General features: G+C 42.4%; 1 protein-coding gene across 1 annotated transcript in view; it reads left to right on the top strand.

Moving 5' to 3' along the window:
* The window catches only part of NUDCD1 (NudC domain containing 1), a 193096-nt gene that overhangs the window by 79493 nt on the left and 95789 nt on the right, over nt 1-17814 (top strand). Inside the window, exons 5-6 of the mRNA XM_019528076.1 lie at nt 9298-9483; nt 13085-13295. Coding sequence (XP_019383621.1) covers nt 9298-9483; nt 13085-13295 — 397 coding nt within the window. The remainder of the gene's footprint in view (nt 1-9297; nt 9484-13084; nt 13296-17814) is intronic.

The raw sequence follows: 17814 nt of genomic DNA, 5'->3' as shown, positions 1-17814 counted from the left end.
ACTCGCATGATCGGGGGCAGCAGGGCAGGCCCTATGAGGAGAGACTACGGGACCTGAACCTGTTCAGCCTCCACAAGAGAAGGCTGAGGGGGGATCTTGTGGCCTGTTACAAACTGGTCGGGGGGATCAGAAGACATTGGGGGAGTCACTGTTCCCCCGAGCACAGCCAGGAGTGACCAGGAACAACGGTCACAAGCTGGCAGAGGGTAGATTTAGGTTAGACATCAGAAGGCGCTATTTCATGGTCAGGGCGGCTAGGGTCTGGAACCAACTTCCAAGGGAGGTGGTGCAGGCTCCTACCCTGGGGGTTTTTAAGAGGAGGTTGGATGACCACCTTGCTGGGATCGTTTGACCCCAGTACTCTTTCGTGCCATGGCAGGGCGTCGGACTAGATGATCTTCTCGGGTCCCTTCCGACCCTGGAAACTATGAAACTATAACATAACAGAAAATTTGAAATGGTAGGTTTCAATTAAAAACCCACTGTTTCAATTAGGGACCATAGAATAAAACCCTGAGAACTAAACCCCCATCACATATACAAGTGCTGTTAGATTACTGAACATACCTTTGATGTCTATAAATGTTCTTATTTTGGAGACTTTTCCCTTCATGACTTCTGTTTAGAACACAGTAAATGGCCTGCAGATCAGTTAAAGAAAGAGTGTTCAGATATTGTGGCGTTGTTTGTGATTCAGCTTTTATGAAGCAAGCTTCCTATTGGAGCTAAATTGATTGCTTTTACATTTTAAGAGTGAGATAAGTTAACCCCATTAATATTAGTTGGGCATGTCAGGAAAAATGTACTAACCTGTAGTTAAACCCCCTTTCAGCAGCATAGTTGTGAGCCTTGGGAAGGTCTGAAAGGATTTGACAGTTTGCAGATTGAAGTAGAGGACTAGGCGAACTTTCCTTTCTCACCTGACCTTCTTCTGGATGAGGCTGTAACGTGACCGCATGAAAATGACTTTTTGTAGTTCCTTTTATGCTGAAATTATTTTAGCTTGGTTGACCTATTTTAAAGCTAGGATGTAAAGCTTGTTAAGTCTACTGATATTTTTTCATTGAAAATTGGCCCTCACATGCATTGTTCTAGTAGATTATACTTCAGGGTTTTTGCTTCCTGCAACACCCTTTGAAAGTCTGGGTGCTGGGAAACTGGCATCAGGGAGTATAGATCCCTCATCCCAGGCCTGTACCGTCAGTTATGCTAATGGAGACTGAGAAACTTGATCTCTGTTCTCAAAAATTGCACATCCTGCTACATATGTGTGGCATTGACAGACGCACACATTTTTTAGGGACCAGGCATAAAATCTCTCAGATCCCAGTTGTGCAATTATATTAATGTCTGCTAGGGGCCTTTATATTGATAACTATTTTTCTTGATAGCTTTCCAGATAATGGCTTCTTTTGTTTATCTTTCTCTCCTGTTTTATAAATTTTCCAGAGAACAACATTTTAAAAATGCAGTTTTAGATTCTGTTCTCCATCTTGTGTAATTATAACTGAAATGCTCCTTTTGGTTGATGGATTTTGTGCACATAAAAAATCATCCACTCGTAAAGAGCAATTTCAGCATGATACTAAAAACTCCACTAGTGTTAACGCTGCACTTCCTTGCTGTCACACCAGTATTGGCAAGTAGCACTGACCTTTAAGGTAATATGTTTGTGTTTTAAACAATATGTTTATGCAGTTTTACCATAGTGTGCTTTGGAACATTCTATGTTGTATTCTTTACTAATTATTGAGAGTCCCTCAGCTGTCTCCATTAGTCATTTTAAAAAACATGTTTATAGTTGTAGAGGGTGCAACAAGACATCCTAGCAACCATCTTTAAAAATGGGGTCAAGGACTAAGCTGAAATAGAGACTTCCTCCAGTAAACTTAACTTTATTCGGAATAACCAGGCTTTGTGCAAGGATTTCTGTTGGTAATCTCCCCATTAGCAGGCTATAGGTTACCTATGAAATAAGGGAATTAAGTGCAGATTTGGAGGGTTGCCTCCCTTCAACATCTATGCTGCTTTCCGTACCATGCTGGTTGGTCTCCCATGGAGCTCAGATTCACTGAGTTAAATACAAGTTGGGAACCTGTACACCCACTCAAGTTGCTCTGCAGCACACAGTCATGTTAGCTCTTCCTTGAAGCATGATCCATGGGCAAGTGAGATATATGGCAGTATGATTAACAATCCATTGCTAAACAAGCATTAAAAGAGTGCCAGTTGTTAATGCTGTTTCAGTTTTACCTTCATCTTTTATGTTCCTCTCTACAGATAGAGACAGATATAACAATTGTATCAATATCAAAGGATACTAGTCCAAGCTGTTGTGATGCCCCTGTTAAAGTCTGCTGATTCTGTAGTGATGCAAAGATAACAAAACCACTCCGGCTTTAACCCCACTTTATTCAGGAACAGAGATGGGGATGTTTAGCTAACTTTATTGCTAGAGTCTTGCAAAGGTAATCAGTTAAGCTGTGCACACGCATTTTAAAGAAATCTCCCAGCTTCTCTCTTCTGGTAGAGAAACTGAGCCAGAGCTGTGTGTACAAACATTCAAATACTGAGGCCCAGAATGAGTGGAGAGCATGCAATGTTGTCTGTGCAGCTGGGGAGGGAGCAGGGGGCCTGTGTACACATAAGCCAGCATGCTCTGCAGGCGCTCTTATTTGCTGGGTGACTGACGGGAGCAGTGCTTAGGGCAGCCCTGATTGGCTGACCCAGGCTACCTGTGGTCAGTCTGTGTTTCTCTGAAGCACAATGTGGACATGGTTAAGGGCGGGGGTGTTTTACTCCCTACTGGAGCAACAGAGTCCAGCAAGCATCATACTGTCTCCCTGGGTGGGAGGCGGTGGGGGTGGTTGGAGTTGGGAGATGCTGGAGGACTCTCCTGGTAGTGATTTAACACTGGTTATCCCTAGGTTATTTTTCTCCTGAAGCAGCCACTTTTACTCTGGATTAAATAACCTGAGCATTTATGGTTCCATACAGTTGTGATTTCTCCTGTGACAGTTAGTGCTGTCCCAGGATAAACTGAGTGTCTGTATGCGGCCTTAGATTATAACAGCTGTGGCATGCTCCCGAACAGCAGCATTTCCCCCTCCCTTTTTAAAGCAGATAAAATGTACATTTGTCCATGCCTTGCACCAATTTTTTCTTTCTTGTCCTCTTCATTCATACCTCCAGTAATCTACAAACTGAGCATATAAGAAAAGAACATCTTTGAACATTTTAAATTCTAGCCCCTGCCCACTAAGAGAGAGAGTAGGTCTTCTGAATTGGCCAGTGTATGTGGACACAAAAACAGAAAATAGCCTCACTGTACTACTCCGTATTTATGAAACTTAGCATGGTGGTACTACAGGTAAGGTTCTGGCTGTCTTCTAAATCAGCAACTGGCAGCATTTGCAAGCTGCAGTCTGGAACAACCTGGCTCCGGTCCAGCATAGGCCAGGGGCCTTTGCCTATGTCCGTACCAGGGCCAGGCATCTGGGAACTGCACTCATACTACTGCCACATCTTTCCAGTGCCTGCTCTCTCGCTCTGGCGCAGGTCCACCTTCCAGCCAGGGAGCTGAGCCAGGGCATGCAGCTGAAAGCTGCCTGGCTCTGGTACTACTCATGGCTGCCCAACTGCTCTGTGGGCTGGATCCAGCCTGTGGGTCACATGTTGCCAAACTCTTCAAAATTGCCTCAGTGCTCTGGGTGTGTCTATATAGTGCAAGCAGTATGCAGAGACGGTGCAAGCTAGCTTCAGAACTAGAAACTTTCATCCACAAAAAGATGAGCTACTTGTAGCTCTGAGGGCTGAAGTTGGGCACTGTGAAGTTTTTGGACAACTTTAGTATTTGTTTTCTTGCCTTATGCCTTTAACTTAGTTTACAGTAGTTAATAATACGCTAATAGAAGATTTTAATGTATGGCATACAATTAAGATAAATGTTCAGTATTAATAGCTGTACAAAAATTATAGAATATTTTCAGATCTATGGATGAAGTTTTCATTCAGCTGTTTTGCCAGTTAATAGGAACTCATCCTGTAAGTTGCAGCCTTTAGTATTTGTGCTAGGTATGTCTATGTGACTCCAGTATCTGTCAAAATGCTCAGTCTGATTTGTTTGCTTCAGAGCTGTGGAATTCCACAGCCCAGTTGTTGTTTTTCTTTTGTTTCATTCCTTTTTTCCTCTTGTCTTGAAAGAAAAGAATAAGAAAGTAAGCATGGGCTCTGAACTCTTGGGATTTTAAATGGATGTTTCATTGATTTGGCAAATGTTTCTTCATGCCTCTGTGAATTTGAAGCTTACAGGATCGATAGGCAACCCTGGTACCTTTAATGCACAGGGAGATTGTGCTTACATAGAATCCTGTTGTTTTGCTAAGGGAAATCTTGACAAGTTTCCTTCAGTGAATATGTTTAGGAGTGATAAAAAACACAGTTGACATGGAGTTTGATATGGATAGCATCTCCACAGTAAATTGTAAATTGTCTTGGGATGTATGCTGCAATCCTGAATAACAGTTTGCTGCTGATCATAGAAAATTCTTGTTATAAGCCTTTCCTTTTCTTGAACTGTATTGATGAACAGCCAGAATTGAAATTACAGTCTATACAGTAATGTCCATAAAACTTCAACAAATAAATGATCTAATTATAAAAAAATTAACTTTCTTTTTTAAAAAATATATCCCCATTTAGAATGATGGATGAGCGTGTTTTGAAGAAGAAAAAGGTTCCATGTGAGGTTGAATGAAAGAAATTCATAGTCTTAAGTATTTTTTTCCTACCCACAAGCATTTATGATGCTTAGTATTTATTACCAGTGACAAAGAAAATTCTGTAGCACAGGGAGATTGTTGATAAAAATTAACACTTTCCAAGAATAAGCCAGACACTCCATCTTCAGAGATGGTTTAGGTTTAACAAAGTTATGATCACTTAAACCATATGCTGAACACTTTGCAGTAGAAAATGTAATTTAATTGTGAGGTGTGCCCTTTGGGACACGTCAGGCTGTCTATGTGCTGTTCAGCGCATTCATGTTTCTTGCCCAAACCTTGTCTTTTTTCACGTAGACATGCATACCCTTTGTTTGTCACTCTTCCTTCCTCTTATTTTTATTCCTTATGAATGCCAATAATGCTGATTTGTCACTTTTGTTTCATTCTTATACACATGCTTTATTGGATCAGGCTGCAGAATAGAAAAGGATGTTTCAGGTTACTGACTATTAATTTTACATTATTAGTTATGACTAACATATCTTGGGGAGAAAAATGATGATGTTACTCTTGAAGCCAGTATATGGATTTGCCTTCCACTATTTGATCATGTGCCATGACTTAGGGGAAACTATGATTACAAAGAAGGAAAATGATCACAATGAACTATTTTGAATTTCATTTTTTTCCATTAATAATGAAGCAGACAAAATTCTATGACCAGCAGTCTGTTCAGTTGGGGTATGAACAAACATTTATGGAGGGTACAACATGGGGAGCTGCTGTTATGTCGTCATGCTCTTGTAATAAACCCAGCGTAGCAAAATCTCCCCAACTTCATGCTGCATGCAAGGTCTGTGTTGGAGTGATTCAGCCTATTTGTACTGCTACAGTATCATGCTTGTATAACAGCTACTGCTTATTCCTGAGTACAGCTCCCCTTGCCTCTTGAAGCTGCTATAAATGTATGTTTTTCTGTACTGTTACCATCCCTTTTACAAAGCTCTTTGGAGAAAGCTATTGCATGTTAACCATTTTACTATTTACATAATAACTTCCTGACACCCCTGTAATGGAAAGATGATAATATTTGCAACTATGCATCTCAAGAGGCTTGACACTTCAAGCATGTAAGAAATGAAAGCTTCCACTGTTGAGAGGCAATATGTTAAAAATCAACCTCTTATATACAGAGTTTTTTTTATACAGTAATATCTCTAAAGCCTTTAAAACTTTAAGAAATTTAGATGGAATTACAAAAAGAGAAGATCCTATAGTATTTTTCAGTAGGCTTAAATTTTAGCAAAAGGTGTGGGAGGTTAAAAAGACCCACATTGTTATAGATGTATGTTGTGGCCCTGATTCTAAAATCCGGATTACTTAAAACATAGTTATTTACAGTTTTGTTTTCGTGGGGAAAAAAAAGATCATGTCTGTACTAGACTGGTAGTTTGTATTTGATATTTTGTTTTGCTCTTTGAGGAGATGCTCTTGGGTGGTGGTTTAACAAAACGGGTCGCAGTTTTACAAACTGATGTATCTGCTAAATTTACAACCTGCATAAACTCAAAGAACCAACATACACAAAAAGTGTAGAAAATTAGAGCAAGATGGAAGATATAAAACCTACATTTCAGAGTCTGTATTAACTTGTCTTGAGAATCATGGTCAAGGTTTTCTGCTCTGATTTAAGATTTCTCCTTAGATGGCAGAAAGCAGTAATCCCATGTCATTTCTGTAATCAGCTGATATGTATCATTTATAAATACCACAGATCCTAGGAAGTTTGAAATCTCTGTCCTCTGAGCTGTATCCTCAAGCTACTCCCTGACTGGTTTGTGAACCATGAGTATCTCTATCCTTTACATATGGACCAGAGCATTGCTTTAATTGTGTTTTGTTGTGACTTTTAACTGTGCCCTTCTTTCAGAGTATTTAGAATATAAGAACTGCAATTTACTGGGTCAGACCATAGATCCATCCAACTTGGTATCCTTTCTTCCGTGGTGACAAAGAGTGGATGCTGAGGAGAGAAAGCACAAAACATATCCAAAATTTTCCACCCCTTGCTCCTTTCCCAGTTGTTACAATCAATTGCGGTCGCAGCAGAGCATGCTTTAGAGAGAGCTCAGGAAACAAAGAAGCTCCAGCAGCAAGGCTGATTTGGTCTTATTATACGCACTTTCTTTTGGGCATCATGGCCAAACTAATGGTGCTGTTGGTACCTTTTTTTCTGTTACTTTTTTTTCACTTCTCAGAGGATTATATCAATTGTTCTACCTTTAAGTTGAGTCATCTGTTCTTGTAATGTCATGCAAATTGCAGTGATGCAATGCAGAAGGAATTGGTGAGGATTAAAAAAAGTAAATGATACTCTTATTGAAGTACGGCAGCATTTAATCAAAGAAATCATAATCCACTAACCAGTATTTTCATAGGAAAATAATTATTTTTTTTTAGATTTAGAGAATTTGTTATGCTGTCCCTTTATATTGAGAAGTTATAAAATTCAGTGGCTGCTGAAATACCATACTGTACTGTGTATTAGGGGTGGCCATCCTGCGGCATGGCTGCCACAAGTGGCACAAGTAGCCTCTGTGTGTGACACGCAGCAGATCGAGGACAGGATAGGTAGCACAACAGCAGGAAAGGCAGGAAGCAGAAAGCAAAGCAGCTAATTGGGCTGGGAACAGAAAGCCATACCTGCCCCCAGTAATTAGAGCCTATATATTAGAAAACTTAAAACATTTGATACAATTGTCCATGTATAGAATGTAATTATTTGAGGCTGGTCTTGAGTTTGTCTTCCTCCCACTGCTACAACAGGGAAAATAAATCTGGGGTTCAGGTTGTCCCTTTGCCCTTATCTCCCCTTCTTACTGTCAGACACTGCTCTCCCTAGAACAGGAGGGAACTCTGCACTACTGCCACCGCCACCTCCACCCCCGCTGCTGCCAGGCCCTGGCTGCAGCCCTGTGCCCTGCCGTTAGTGCAGAAATACGGGGGGGGCCGGCATATGCCCCCTGTGCCTCCCCTTTCCCACCCACACATTACTTATGCTTTTATACCTACTTAGAAAGAGTAAAATGATCTTAATCCAAAGCCAAAAGGCTCATGATTTACCATATAGTTCATTGGGCTGGGCCCCAGCAGAGTCAACAATATTTCAAATCACGGTGACCTTACAACTCGGCATGCGTGTGTATTCCAGATACCTCCATAAAGGATCCATGCGCTAATTAGCTGACCAGAACTGAGTTTTATTGGCATGATTCTTGGGATCCTCCAAAAATTTATATGCAGATAAGGCATAGGGCAGCCTGGTCATCTTCACCTCCTGGAAGATGGGGCCACACTAATTATATGTGACAAGCAGAGAGAGGAGGCAACAGAGAAATTCTGGGTGAATTGTTTGGGGCCCCATTTGATGATGTTTCCAAGACATTTAAGGCTGGTGAACACAAATCATTTGAAATGGGAAAGAAAGGAACAGCTCAGCTGTGGGAGTGAACAGAAAGTTGAAATGTATGCAGTGCAGTGGTTCACTATGACTTGAAAAAGAGTTGCTGCTGTGGGGGACTAGACTCAATGTGCCTTACTACCTGTCTTACTCAGATGTTGCACTAACATGTTTGCTCAATATGGGCCATGTACTTTATAGTCATGCTTAGTGTTGGCCGCATTTAATAAACTTCATTTTTTCATCTGTGGTGTTTGAGGGAAGAACTTTGTCTTCTACTCAAGTAAATACAGCAGTTAATGTTAGCCAGAGGTAACTATAAATTTGGAACCTATGAAAGGTAATATTTTCATTTTGTTACAGAAAATTGTTTCACTGTATATTTCTTGGGAAGGACAACTGACTGACTTAATATAGATTACAATTTACTGAAATTTGGCAAAAGCAGGAAAACAGATCAATTTCTAAAAAAAATCAAACAGTTTTCCAGTAATGGTAAAGCCAGTTTCCAAGTGGTAATGGAAAAAAATAACATATACTTTATAGTGCATTACTAAAAACGTTAAGGTAAAGGAATAGCTGCTTAGTATAGCAAATGTGATATACTGTTACTGTTGCATTGTTCTTTCATTCCATTGGTACCTCTGCAGATCTTGTCTCCATTTTATATTAAGACTGTTCTGTAGGCCAAGAACTGTCTTCGTTTGTTTTGATCTTGTAGTATTACAATCTAGCACTAATTCCTGTTTGGGGCCTTGGGACACTGTTAAAACAAACAATAAATAATTGCAATGCTTCATGAAATCGATGGTTCATCTAGTAGAGTATTAGTCCATTTCCAACAATGATCAATGCCAGGAGCTAATATGAGGTAGGATTTAATTGAATCCTAGCAAGAGCAGTAGTTCAAAACTTAGTATGACGAATATACAGGATATTTGACGTGGAGGACTAAGACAAATTTTGTTTTTCCAGGCTGGAATATGGTGAATTGGGTGACATGATTGCATGTGCTTTTTGCACAAACGCGCGTGCACGCACACATGCATGCACACTCCAATTTAAAAAACCCTAGTTTTCTTGGGTTTTTTCCTTATTTTTTTTTGTACACAGGTGATCAGAGATATGAAGCCTTCAAATGTAGGGTTCTCCAGGGAAAGTCAGTCCCTCATTATGCAGCAATAGAGCCAGATGGAGATGGTCTGATGATTGTTTCCTACAAACCCTTCAAATTTCTGCAGGATGAGGAGAGCCAACCTGAAGAAAATGAAGATGGGAAAATAGGAGATAAAAAGAAAGGTAACATTTGTTCTAGTGAAGTTTTTTCAGAATTCCTATAACTAAAAAAATTAACCTTCTTTGCATGGACACCGCATGCCCCCAGAGGCTGGGGGGACAGAGGGAACTCCCTCAGGCGGTGGCGGCAAATGGGGAGCTCCCGCAGGCAGCCACTGTGCTGTCGGCAACATGGGGTGGGGGGGTGGCCTGCAGATGCTACCGGCAGTGTCGGCAGCAGCCAGCAGCAATCATGGATGACCTGTGGACGCTGTTGGGTGGTGCGGGGGGCGAGTGGTGACCGCCCACAGGTGCCACTGGCAGTGTTGGCAGTGCCTTCTCGCAGAGGGTGCACCGCCACACTCAGGGGGGTGCATGTGCACCCCTCTACGCATTGCCAATGCTTTTATGTTAAAATAATAGGTAAAAGTCTTGTGAAGTTAATAAACTTGCATATATGTATTAAGACAATTATTTGCTGACTTAAATGCGTACTACCCAGAAAAACTAGCATGAAGATTCATGGTGGTGAGATGAGCATGATGGTCAAAGTAAATGAGAAAAGATTTAGTGAGAAATTCCCTTGAGCCAACAGAAACTTGATAAATGAGCCCTGAAAGCTCATATCCTTTGTCTCCCAACTATGTAAGCTGATGCAATACAACTAACAAATCCCTCTTTTTTTCCGAAGAGGTCTAAATATTTTAGTTTATCGTAAGCATGTGCTGTCTCATTCTGAGTTGTATTGCCCTAGCTGTTTCAACCCAGCCAGTTGACTTCTGGACCTTCCTGAAGCATCTCCTTTTTTATATAGAACATACTTTGGAAATAGCAAGAGAACTTCTTGGCCTGTGGTAGATAGGTGTCAACAGTTTTGTCTTACTGGAAGCATCTCTTTGCAGATCATAGCTTTGGTTGTCTCCATGGTAAAGAAGGTAGATGAACGCTACCAAAACCCCTTCCCGGGTTGCCAAAGATCTGTACAGTTATCCAACACAAGGTTTTTATCATTGCTGCTGTCCATCCACCAAAAAAACCACCAGGAGACATCTCTCTCAGTGAAAGCTCTGTTCCTTTGCTAGCTTGCTGGTGGACATAAGTGTGACTTTCTGACTTGAAACCGAATTTCACAGTTCATCTTACAGGGGGGAGTGCAAGTCCCTAGCAACAGAGGGGATATCTTGCTAAATACAGCAAAAGCTGTGTTAACCAGCACTTTATTAGCTGGAAAATTCTATTAATCGGCATCCAAAGGATGCCGCAAAAGCAAAACCGGAAGTACCACTTCCGGGTTTTGCCGCTGCGAGCAGAGTTTTTCTGTGCCACTTCTTTGGCCCACAGTCCAGGGCAGAGCAGCCTGCTCAGGGCCCCCTTCCCTGTCCCCCAGCACACTGATGCTGGGGACTACACCAGATGGTGCATATTTGATTAACCAGAATATTTGATTAATTGGCATCCCCCATTTTCGGGGGATGCCGGATAACAGAGCTTTTACTGTATATGTCTTCCTTAAAAATCAGCCTGTGTGCCTGTTGTTGTATCAGTTATTCAAGTTATATTGTCCTACACTTGGTGTCCTAGTTGCAGGCTTTGGGAGTACTAAAGGAAGTCCAGTTATTGAGGGTGGTACAGAAAGTACACTGAAGCCCTCATGCAATGAAGGAGCTGAGCCTCTTTATGCTACATACCTCTAGTAACTGCTTCCCTTCTCTGTCTCCCAAGATCAGGGCTCCTGGGGATATGGCAAGTTACTTTCCCCTGTTTCTCCACTTCACCTGAACTCACGCCTGCCATAACGTAATGGTGAGTTCTTGAGTTCAGAAAAACATGCAGACATGAATTTACTCTTTCCTGTGTTTCGGTGCCTTGTTTGAAGGAACAGGCTATTAGTCCTCTTTCCGAGTCCAGATTCCACCCCTTTGGGCCCAGCCCTCTTGTCTCCACTCTTATGAGATAACTTGAACACCAAAGGCCTCTGCTTCTTGCACCTGGCTTCCCACCTGTTTTCTGCTCCAGAAACCAAGTAGCCACTTGAAACCAAACTGTAGTCCAGCACTGCTGTCATTCTAATAGCTTCTCCCTCACTGCCCCACAGTCGGTTCCCTGGCAGTGCTGTGTCAGTGCTCTCAGCAGTCCCTCCCAGGTTCATGGCACCTCTGGTGTTGCAGCTTTCACTGCTGCCCTTAACTGCCATTTTTGCCATAGAATATGCAGCTGTCTCAAGAAGCACCTGATCATTGGCTGGGGAGCCTCTTTGGGGTCTGTGGCACCGGAGCTTGCCAGCCTTTCCGCTGCCTGAAACGCAAGAAGGTTCCTCAAATTTCTCGCAGCTCTTGAGGCTTTCACAGTTCCCACTCCCCGCTTCCCATCTGGCCTCTTTAAATATCTGGAGACTCTTTCAGCCAGCTGATTGTCTTCCTGTCAGATGTAACTAATTACCCAGTTAACGAACTTTACCTCTACTGGCCTCTGCATTCTCTTTAAAGAGTCAGTATCCCTAATCCATTGATGATGCCTTAGTCTCTCTGTACCTCTGTCCTGGTCCCCATTTCTCCTTGTCACTCCCCCTGTCTCAACAGGGTTAAGGTTCCCTGTTACCTCCAAATGCTCCATGGAGAAAGCAGTAAAAGACAGAATCTTCCAAGCCTGCCAGGTATTCTGCCTCACAGAAGGAATCAGCCTAGGGTACCCTTGTAAAAGACCTTCCCCATCCTCTGAACATCAGCAGTTGTTTAAACAAATCCACTCATTCCTGAGAGAGTCTAGATGGGATGTAGCCTGTATAATTCTGAGACCTCTAACTTGCCTGAGAACAGGGATTCTCAAACAGGGTGCTGCAGCACCCTGGGGTGCCTTGAGGTAATTTCAGTGGCATCACAGGATGGCATGCAGTGTTATCACTGTTGGGTGTGCATGATTCACAAAATAAACTCAGAGATTTAAAATAGGGATCTATAGTGCCAAAAACATTCTGACCTGTTGTGGTCTATTGAATTCTTTGCAACAGGAAAATTGCTCTGTTATTTTTCTGTAGTCAAAAAAGCAAGGGAAAACTAAGAGCTGGCATTGTCCCAGGGGTTCTTTGAGTCTCATGAGGGGTGCTTCAAGTCTAAAAAGGTTGAGAATCCCTTCCTTAGAGAGTGCTGGTATGTGGCTCTGCTGACTCTGTCATCACGGTACCTGTTACTGCTCATGGCACAACATGACTCAGCTGTGAAGAGGAAATTGGCCCAAAGATCTCATAATTTAGATACGGGCTGACTGATGATCATGGACAGAGATTGTACCATAAATGTCCAGAATATTTTGGTTTGTGGCACAAATCCAGTAAACTTGATAGAAGAACAGAATTGAAGAGATTTTCTGTTTGAACAATGCTAATGCACCTGCCCCTGCTGGAGATGGCAGCCATCTGCTGCCAGGTAGCTAGTGAACTGTGTTTCTTCATTCTCTAATAAGCTATCAGAATATCTCTTCTATGTATTTTTCAGAATACAACTGAGTTATGCTTTTTCTGAGAGAAAAAGCACAACTCTTTCATTTCTCCAGTTTTATTCCAGGTTAGTGTACACTACTATTTAATTTTTTAACTGATTCTCTGTTTCTATTTGTTTCCATTTGTCAGACCCTCTTTATTACTGGCAACAGACTGAAGGTGATTTAACGGTAACAGTTCGGCTTCCAGAAGACATCACTAAGGATGATGTAACAGTACAGTTTTCTCCTGTTCATATCAGCATAGTATTGAAAAGTCAGCAGCTGCCTCTGTTAGAAGGAATGCTCCATTCATCTATTGACCATGAAAGCTGTACCTGGATAATTAGAGAGAACAAGAGGTATTGTATTAAATTGTTCTTATTTTTCCTATTTAATAAATAAATTTTGCCTCTTTTCTATGGTCCCTGAGGGAGTGTACCCTCTTAGCAGTAGGCTTCCATTTTTGCAATGGGGATTCCCGAGGCTCCACTACCCTGACACTGAGTCACTAGTTTCAGCAGCTTTGTTGTTCATACCACGACTCCTTTAACTGGTTCAAAAAGAACATGAAAACCAAGTTGAAGACTTATTCATCCTCAAAGATTATGTAGCCAGCAAATGCTTTGCAGCAACAGGAGTTTTTCAAAATAAGAGTTAAAAATAAAAAGCCAAAAATTAGAGCTAAGGACAGCCTCCTGCCCTACAGAAGTGGCTGAGGGTAAGGAGCACTGCTCTCCTTGCCCCCAGTGGGTGTTCAGGCCTGGCAGTAGCAGGATCCCAACCAGTCTTCCTCACAGCTTGCCACTCTAGAGACCATCCGTGAGCCAGCACTCACCCTCCTTCCCTCCAACTTTCAAACAGGGAGGGAGAGCAGAGGACTGTGTGATGCTAGGGATCCTAGGAACCAAGAGGGACGTAGAGGCATTACATGTGGTGCTAGAAAATTTTTCCTGAGAAATTGCTGGTTAAAAGCTAAGACTTTTTTCATAGAACAGATGGCTTTTTTTCCCATGAAAAACACCTTGAACACCTGTATGCTAGTGCTTTTCCTTCAAGAAAAGGACACAGTTAAATGTAACACTTGTCCATGGCTTACGTCAAAAAATTTGCAGAAGCAATCTTAAATTCAGTCTTAATGTTTTTTTCACTAAGTAATAGAAAGCAGATCAATGGAATACTAAACAACTAGTACCATTCACTTACATTTTATTCAGCTGGCAAAATAGATAGCTTAAGAACTGAATGGGTTCAGATCTGCAGTGTATTCTAAAAGCTACAGTGACTTAATTTTTCTTTCAGGTAAGATGGGGTAAATAGTGCAACTCCACAGAAGTATCCAAATCAGTCTAAGTGAAATCAGAATAGAGTTCTCTGGGGCTTCATTTTTCATCAGTAAGCGACCACTATTGTTGAATAACTAAGTCTTTGTATTAAAATACATTTTGCTGTCTTAAAAGATGATACTAGTTTCAGTCAGTTAATTGACTAAATAATTGAATAAATGGTGTCCAATATGAATGTGTTTGTGTGAAGGTGTAGATTCCAGCTATAGATGAAATAATTTTCTGTGTAGACCAAAAAAATGTCCATTTTCTTTCAAGACCAGTTTTGAAAAATGTGAGAACTGTATTTTTAACTATACTTTTAAAAACTAATTTTGAGTTTCTCTTGTGCAAGGCTGTATATATTAAAAAAGCAAAGAGCTTTGCTTTAGGCCAAAAGAAAATTCAGAGATGGGAAAAGATTTTCAAGTGATCCTTTGCTCATGGTTTGTGAACAGGACTTGCTTCTCTTAATTTATCTTGCTTAGACTTGTGGGGGATAAGGGCATGAAGCATTTTCTTCTCCTTGTTGTCAGGTGGAACCATATTAGGACTCTTTGTTTGAATTGCATGTTAGGACTCATTGTTTTATTAATGAGGTTAGTATTGTGAAATTGCCTCTGTATCTTAAAATTACCAACTGGAATAAAGTGGATAATTTTAGTTCATGTTAAGAGAGAATATTCTTTACATAATATCCATAGTTCTGACCAACCCAGTCTTCCTTCATACTAGCCAGGCACAATAGGTAGAGAATCTTAACAAGGTTAGTCAAACAAAAAGGTAGCATTTATTGTAGTGTTACGGTCTCTGTGATTGTGTTAATGCACAGCAGCAGTGTAGGGTGGCAGCTGGATTCTAATACAAATAGCTCCGATTTTAATAGGAATGAGGCAGAACTAATGTTTTTCATTACGCCTGTAGTAGGATTACATTTCTGTTTTGTTATTTTAATCTAAAGGCAATGTTTGTAATAGTGAACCACAGAATGAAAAATTAACATTTTAATAAGGCAGGTTCAGCACTTCTTTTATAAATAAACAGCGGGTGGCTGATGAAAAGGGAGTGGAGGGAAATAGTCTATTTAGAAAAACAAAACAGGGCATCATCCCCCAATACTGTCTCCCAGCCCTCAATCTTCAACTTCTCCTATAGCTTACTCTGGATTTCCTGGACCAAACTGAGAACTTGTACAACTAGTGGTGTTAGTTTGATGCTTGTAGTAAGACGTAAAGCAGGGGTAGTCAACATTTTTTGGCCAGAGTGCCAAAAAACCCCACAAAGCTTACCTTGGAAGGTGCCGGAGTGCTGGCATGCCAGAAAAACACGAGGGCAGGGGGTACATGGCAGGATGCCCTGCTTGTGTCCCTTGCCCCTGCCCCCCAGCCCAGGCTCTCTGGCTATCAGCAGCTACCCAGAACCTGGGCCGGCTGCAGCCGGGAAGCTGCAAACAGCTGCTGCTGCTGCCCCAGCCCTGGGCTCCAGGGAGGCAGCAGATACCGGTGATGCTCCCCGCCATGCTGGCGTCACCGCCGCTTCTGCAGAGCAGCATGTGAGACCCAGTGGGGCAGGGCACAGCGGGGAAGTGTAGAAAGCTGCCTGCAGCTCTGAGTTCCCCACTGCCCTGGTCATACTTACCCTGCAGGCGGGGGCAGCAGCAAGGCAGACAACGCTGCACTGCTGCCCATCCTGCTCCCGTGCACATGGGAAATGTGACCAGGGCATCGTGGAGCATGCAGCTGCAGGCAGCTTCCCTGTGCAGCCCCTCTGTTAGCTGCCACTCTGGGTCACACACGCTGTGCTCCTGGCCCTACTTCCCTCTCCTGGGCCCTCCATCCTCCCAGCCAGCTATTGGGAGCAGCTCGGGCTCTGTGGCTATCAGCAGGTACTCAGAACCTGGGCTGGCTGCAGCCAGGAGGCTGCAAACAGCCACTGCCTCCTGGCCCTGGGCTCCAGGAAGGCAGCAGATACCGTCGCTGCACCCGTTGGGGCCAAGAGGCAGCAGCTGTTTGTAGCCTCCTGGCTGCAGCCAGCACTGGTTCTGGGGTAGATGCTGCCAGCTTTGGTGCCCGAGCAGCTTGTAGCCTCCCAGCCACCTTCTAGGAACAGCCTGGGCTTCTGGCTGGCAGCAACTACCCAGAGCCAGGGCCGACTGCAGCCTGGAGGCTGCAGACAGCTGCTGCCTCTTGGCCCCAATGCGGGCTGAAGAAAATGAGCTTGCCTGCCAGGGTTTGCTGACCCTTAATGTAAAGTATACATTGTAGGTTAGGCTTGTGGGGGGGAAAAAACAGAAGAGTGAAAAGCAGCTTGAGCAGACCTAAACTTTCTACTGTATTTGACATTCTTCTGTTGGTTGCTTTTCCTATTAGAACTGCTCCCGTGCCCCACCTCCCCATCTGCTGCTTCTAATAAATTAATTGGGTATAGTTTGAAAATGTATAGTTTATCACCAGTTACAGTCTGTCTGAATCCAGGTCGTGCAATCATATAATGAAAGATTTTTATAAATGGTGCCTTTTTCCATCCCATTGGTAATACATGCAGTCTCAAGTCTCTTTGGTCTACAGATATCAATATTAACTACCCAGATTGATATTAAAAGCCATGACTGATTGGCGAACAACTGGATCTTAAGGTCTGAGAATGAACTGTAGTCTATTTCAACCATCTGCATTTTTAAGGAAAACCAAATGAATTAAAACTATACAAAAGGTGAATGCATTGTAAAGTTGCAGTGTTTCATTAAAATAATGTAAGCTGTCCTTTATCTGAATATGTAATTCTGTGTTCCAACTGGGGAAAATCTAAGGTATAAGCAGGAATACCCATGAGATGAAAATATTTGATAAATGTAATATCCTAAAATACCTTATGGGGAACTGACCATTCTCTAGAAGGGACTTGGTCCTTTTTCCACTGAAAGGGGGGAAAGTAAGAGGATGACCAACCAAATGAAATATAACAGGAAGAATAATAGAACCCAATCAGTGCAGCTACAAAGACCTTTTTTTTTTTTAAAGAAATGAAATGGAAGATTTCTCTTTAAATAAACGTGTGGTAAGAGAAAAATAGCTTCTGGTATTTCACTATATTGTACTTCTGTAACATGTCACAATACTTCCATTAAGATTGAAAATATTCCTGTAAAGCAGATGCCCATAACTGTCCACATTTTGCAAATGGGAAAAGGAAGGATCATAAAAATCATCTGACCATATGTAAGAAACAGTATTGCCAACCCTACCCTGTCAAAAATCATAAGACAAGCACTTAAATCATGTGGCTCCCAGGTCAAAGCCAGCAGGACACAGAACCCCAAGCCCACAACAGGCAACCCACCTCCACCCTGCACACAAATCTGGGGGGGCACGTGCCCCCCCATGCCTTTCCCAGAGGTCTGTGCAGCGGCAGGGAGTCGTACCACCCCAGTGGTCCTGGATGACCACCTGCAGCTTTGTCTCGCAACCCACCCTGGCCCCCAGGCCCCATTCAGCCCAGTCCCTGTGCCACTCCCTCCCTTGCCATGGGGGCCTTGATTTGTCCCCCTCCCTCCCCC

Source organism: Gavialis gangeticus, unplaced genomic scaffold, assembly GCF_001723915.1.
Source record: "Gavialis gangeticus isolate Ggan-Ray unplaced genomic scaffold, GavGan_comp1, whole genome shotgun sequence".
Classification (NCBI taxonomy): domain Eukaryota; kingdom Metazoa; phylum Chordata; order Crocodylia; family Gavialidae; genus Gavialis; species Gavialis gangeticus.
Note: the sequence above shows the minus strand (reverse complement) of the source record. Positions and strands in the feature narration are given on the sequence as shown.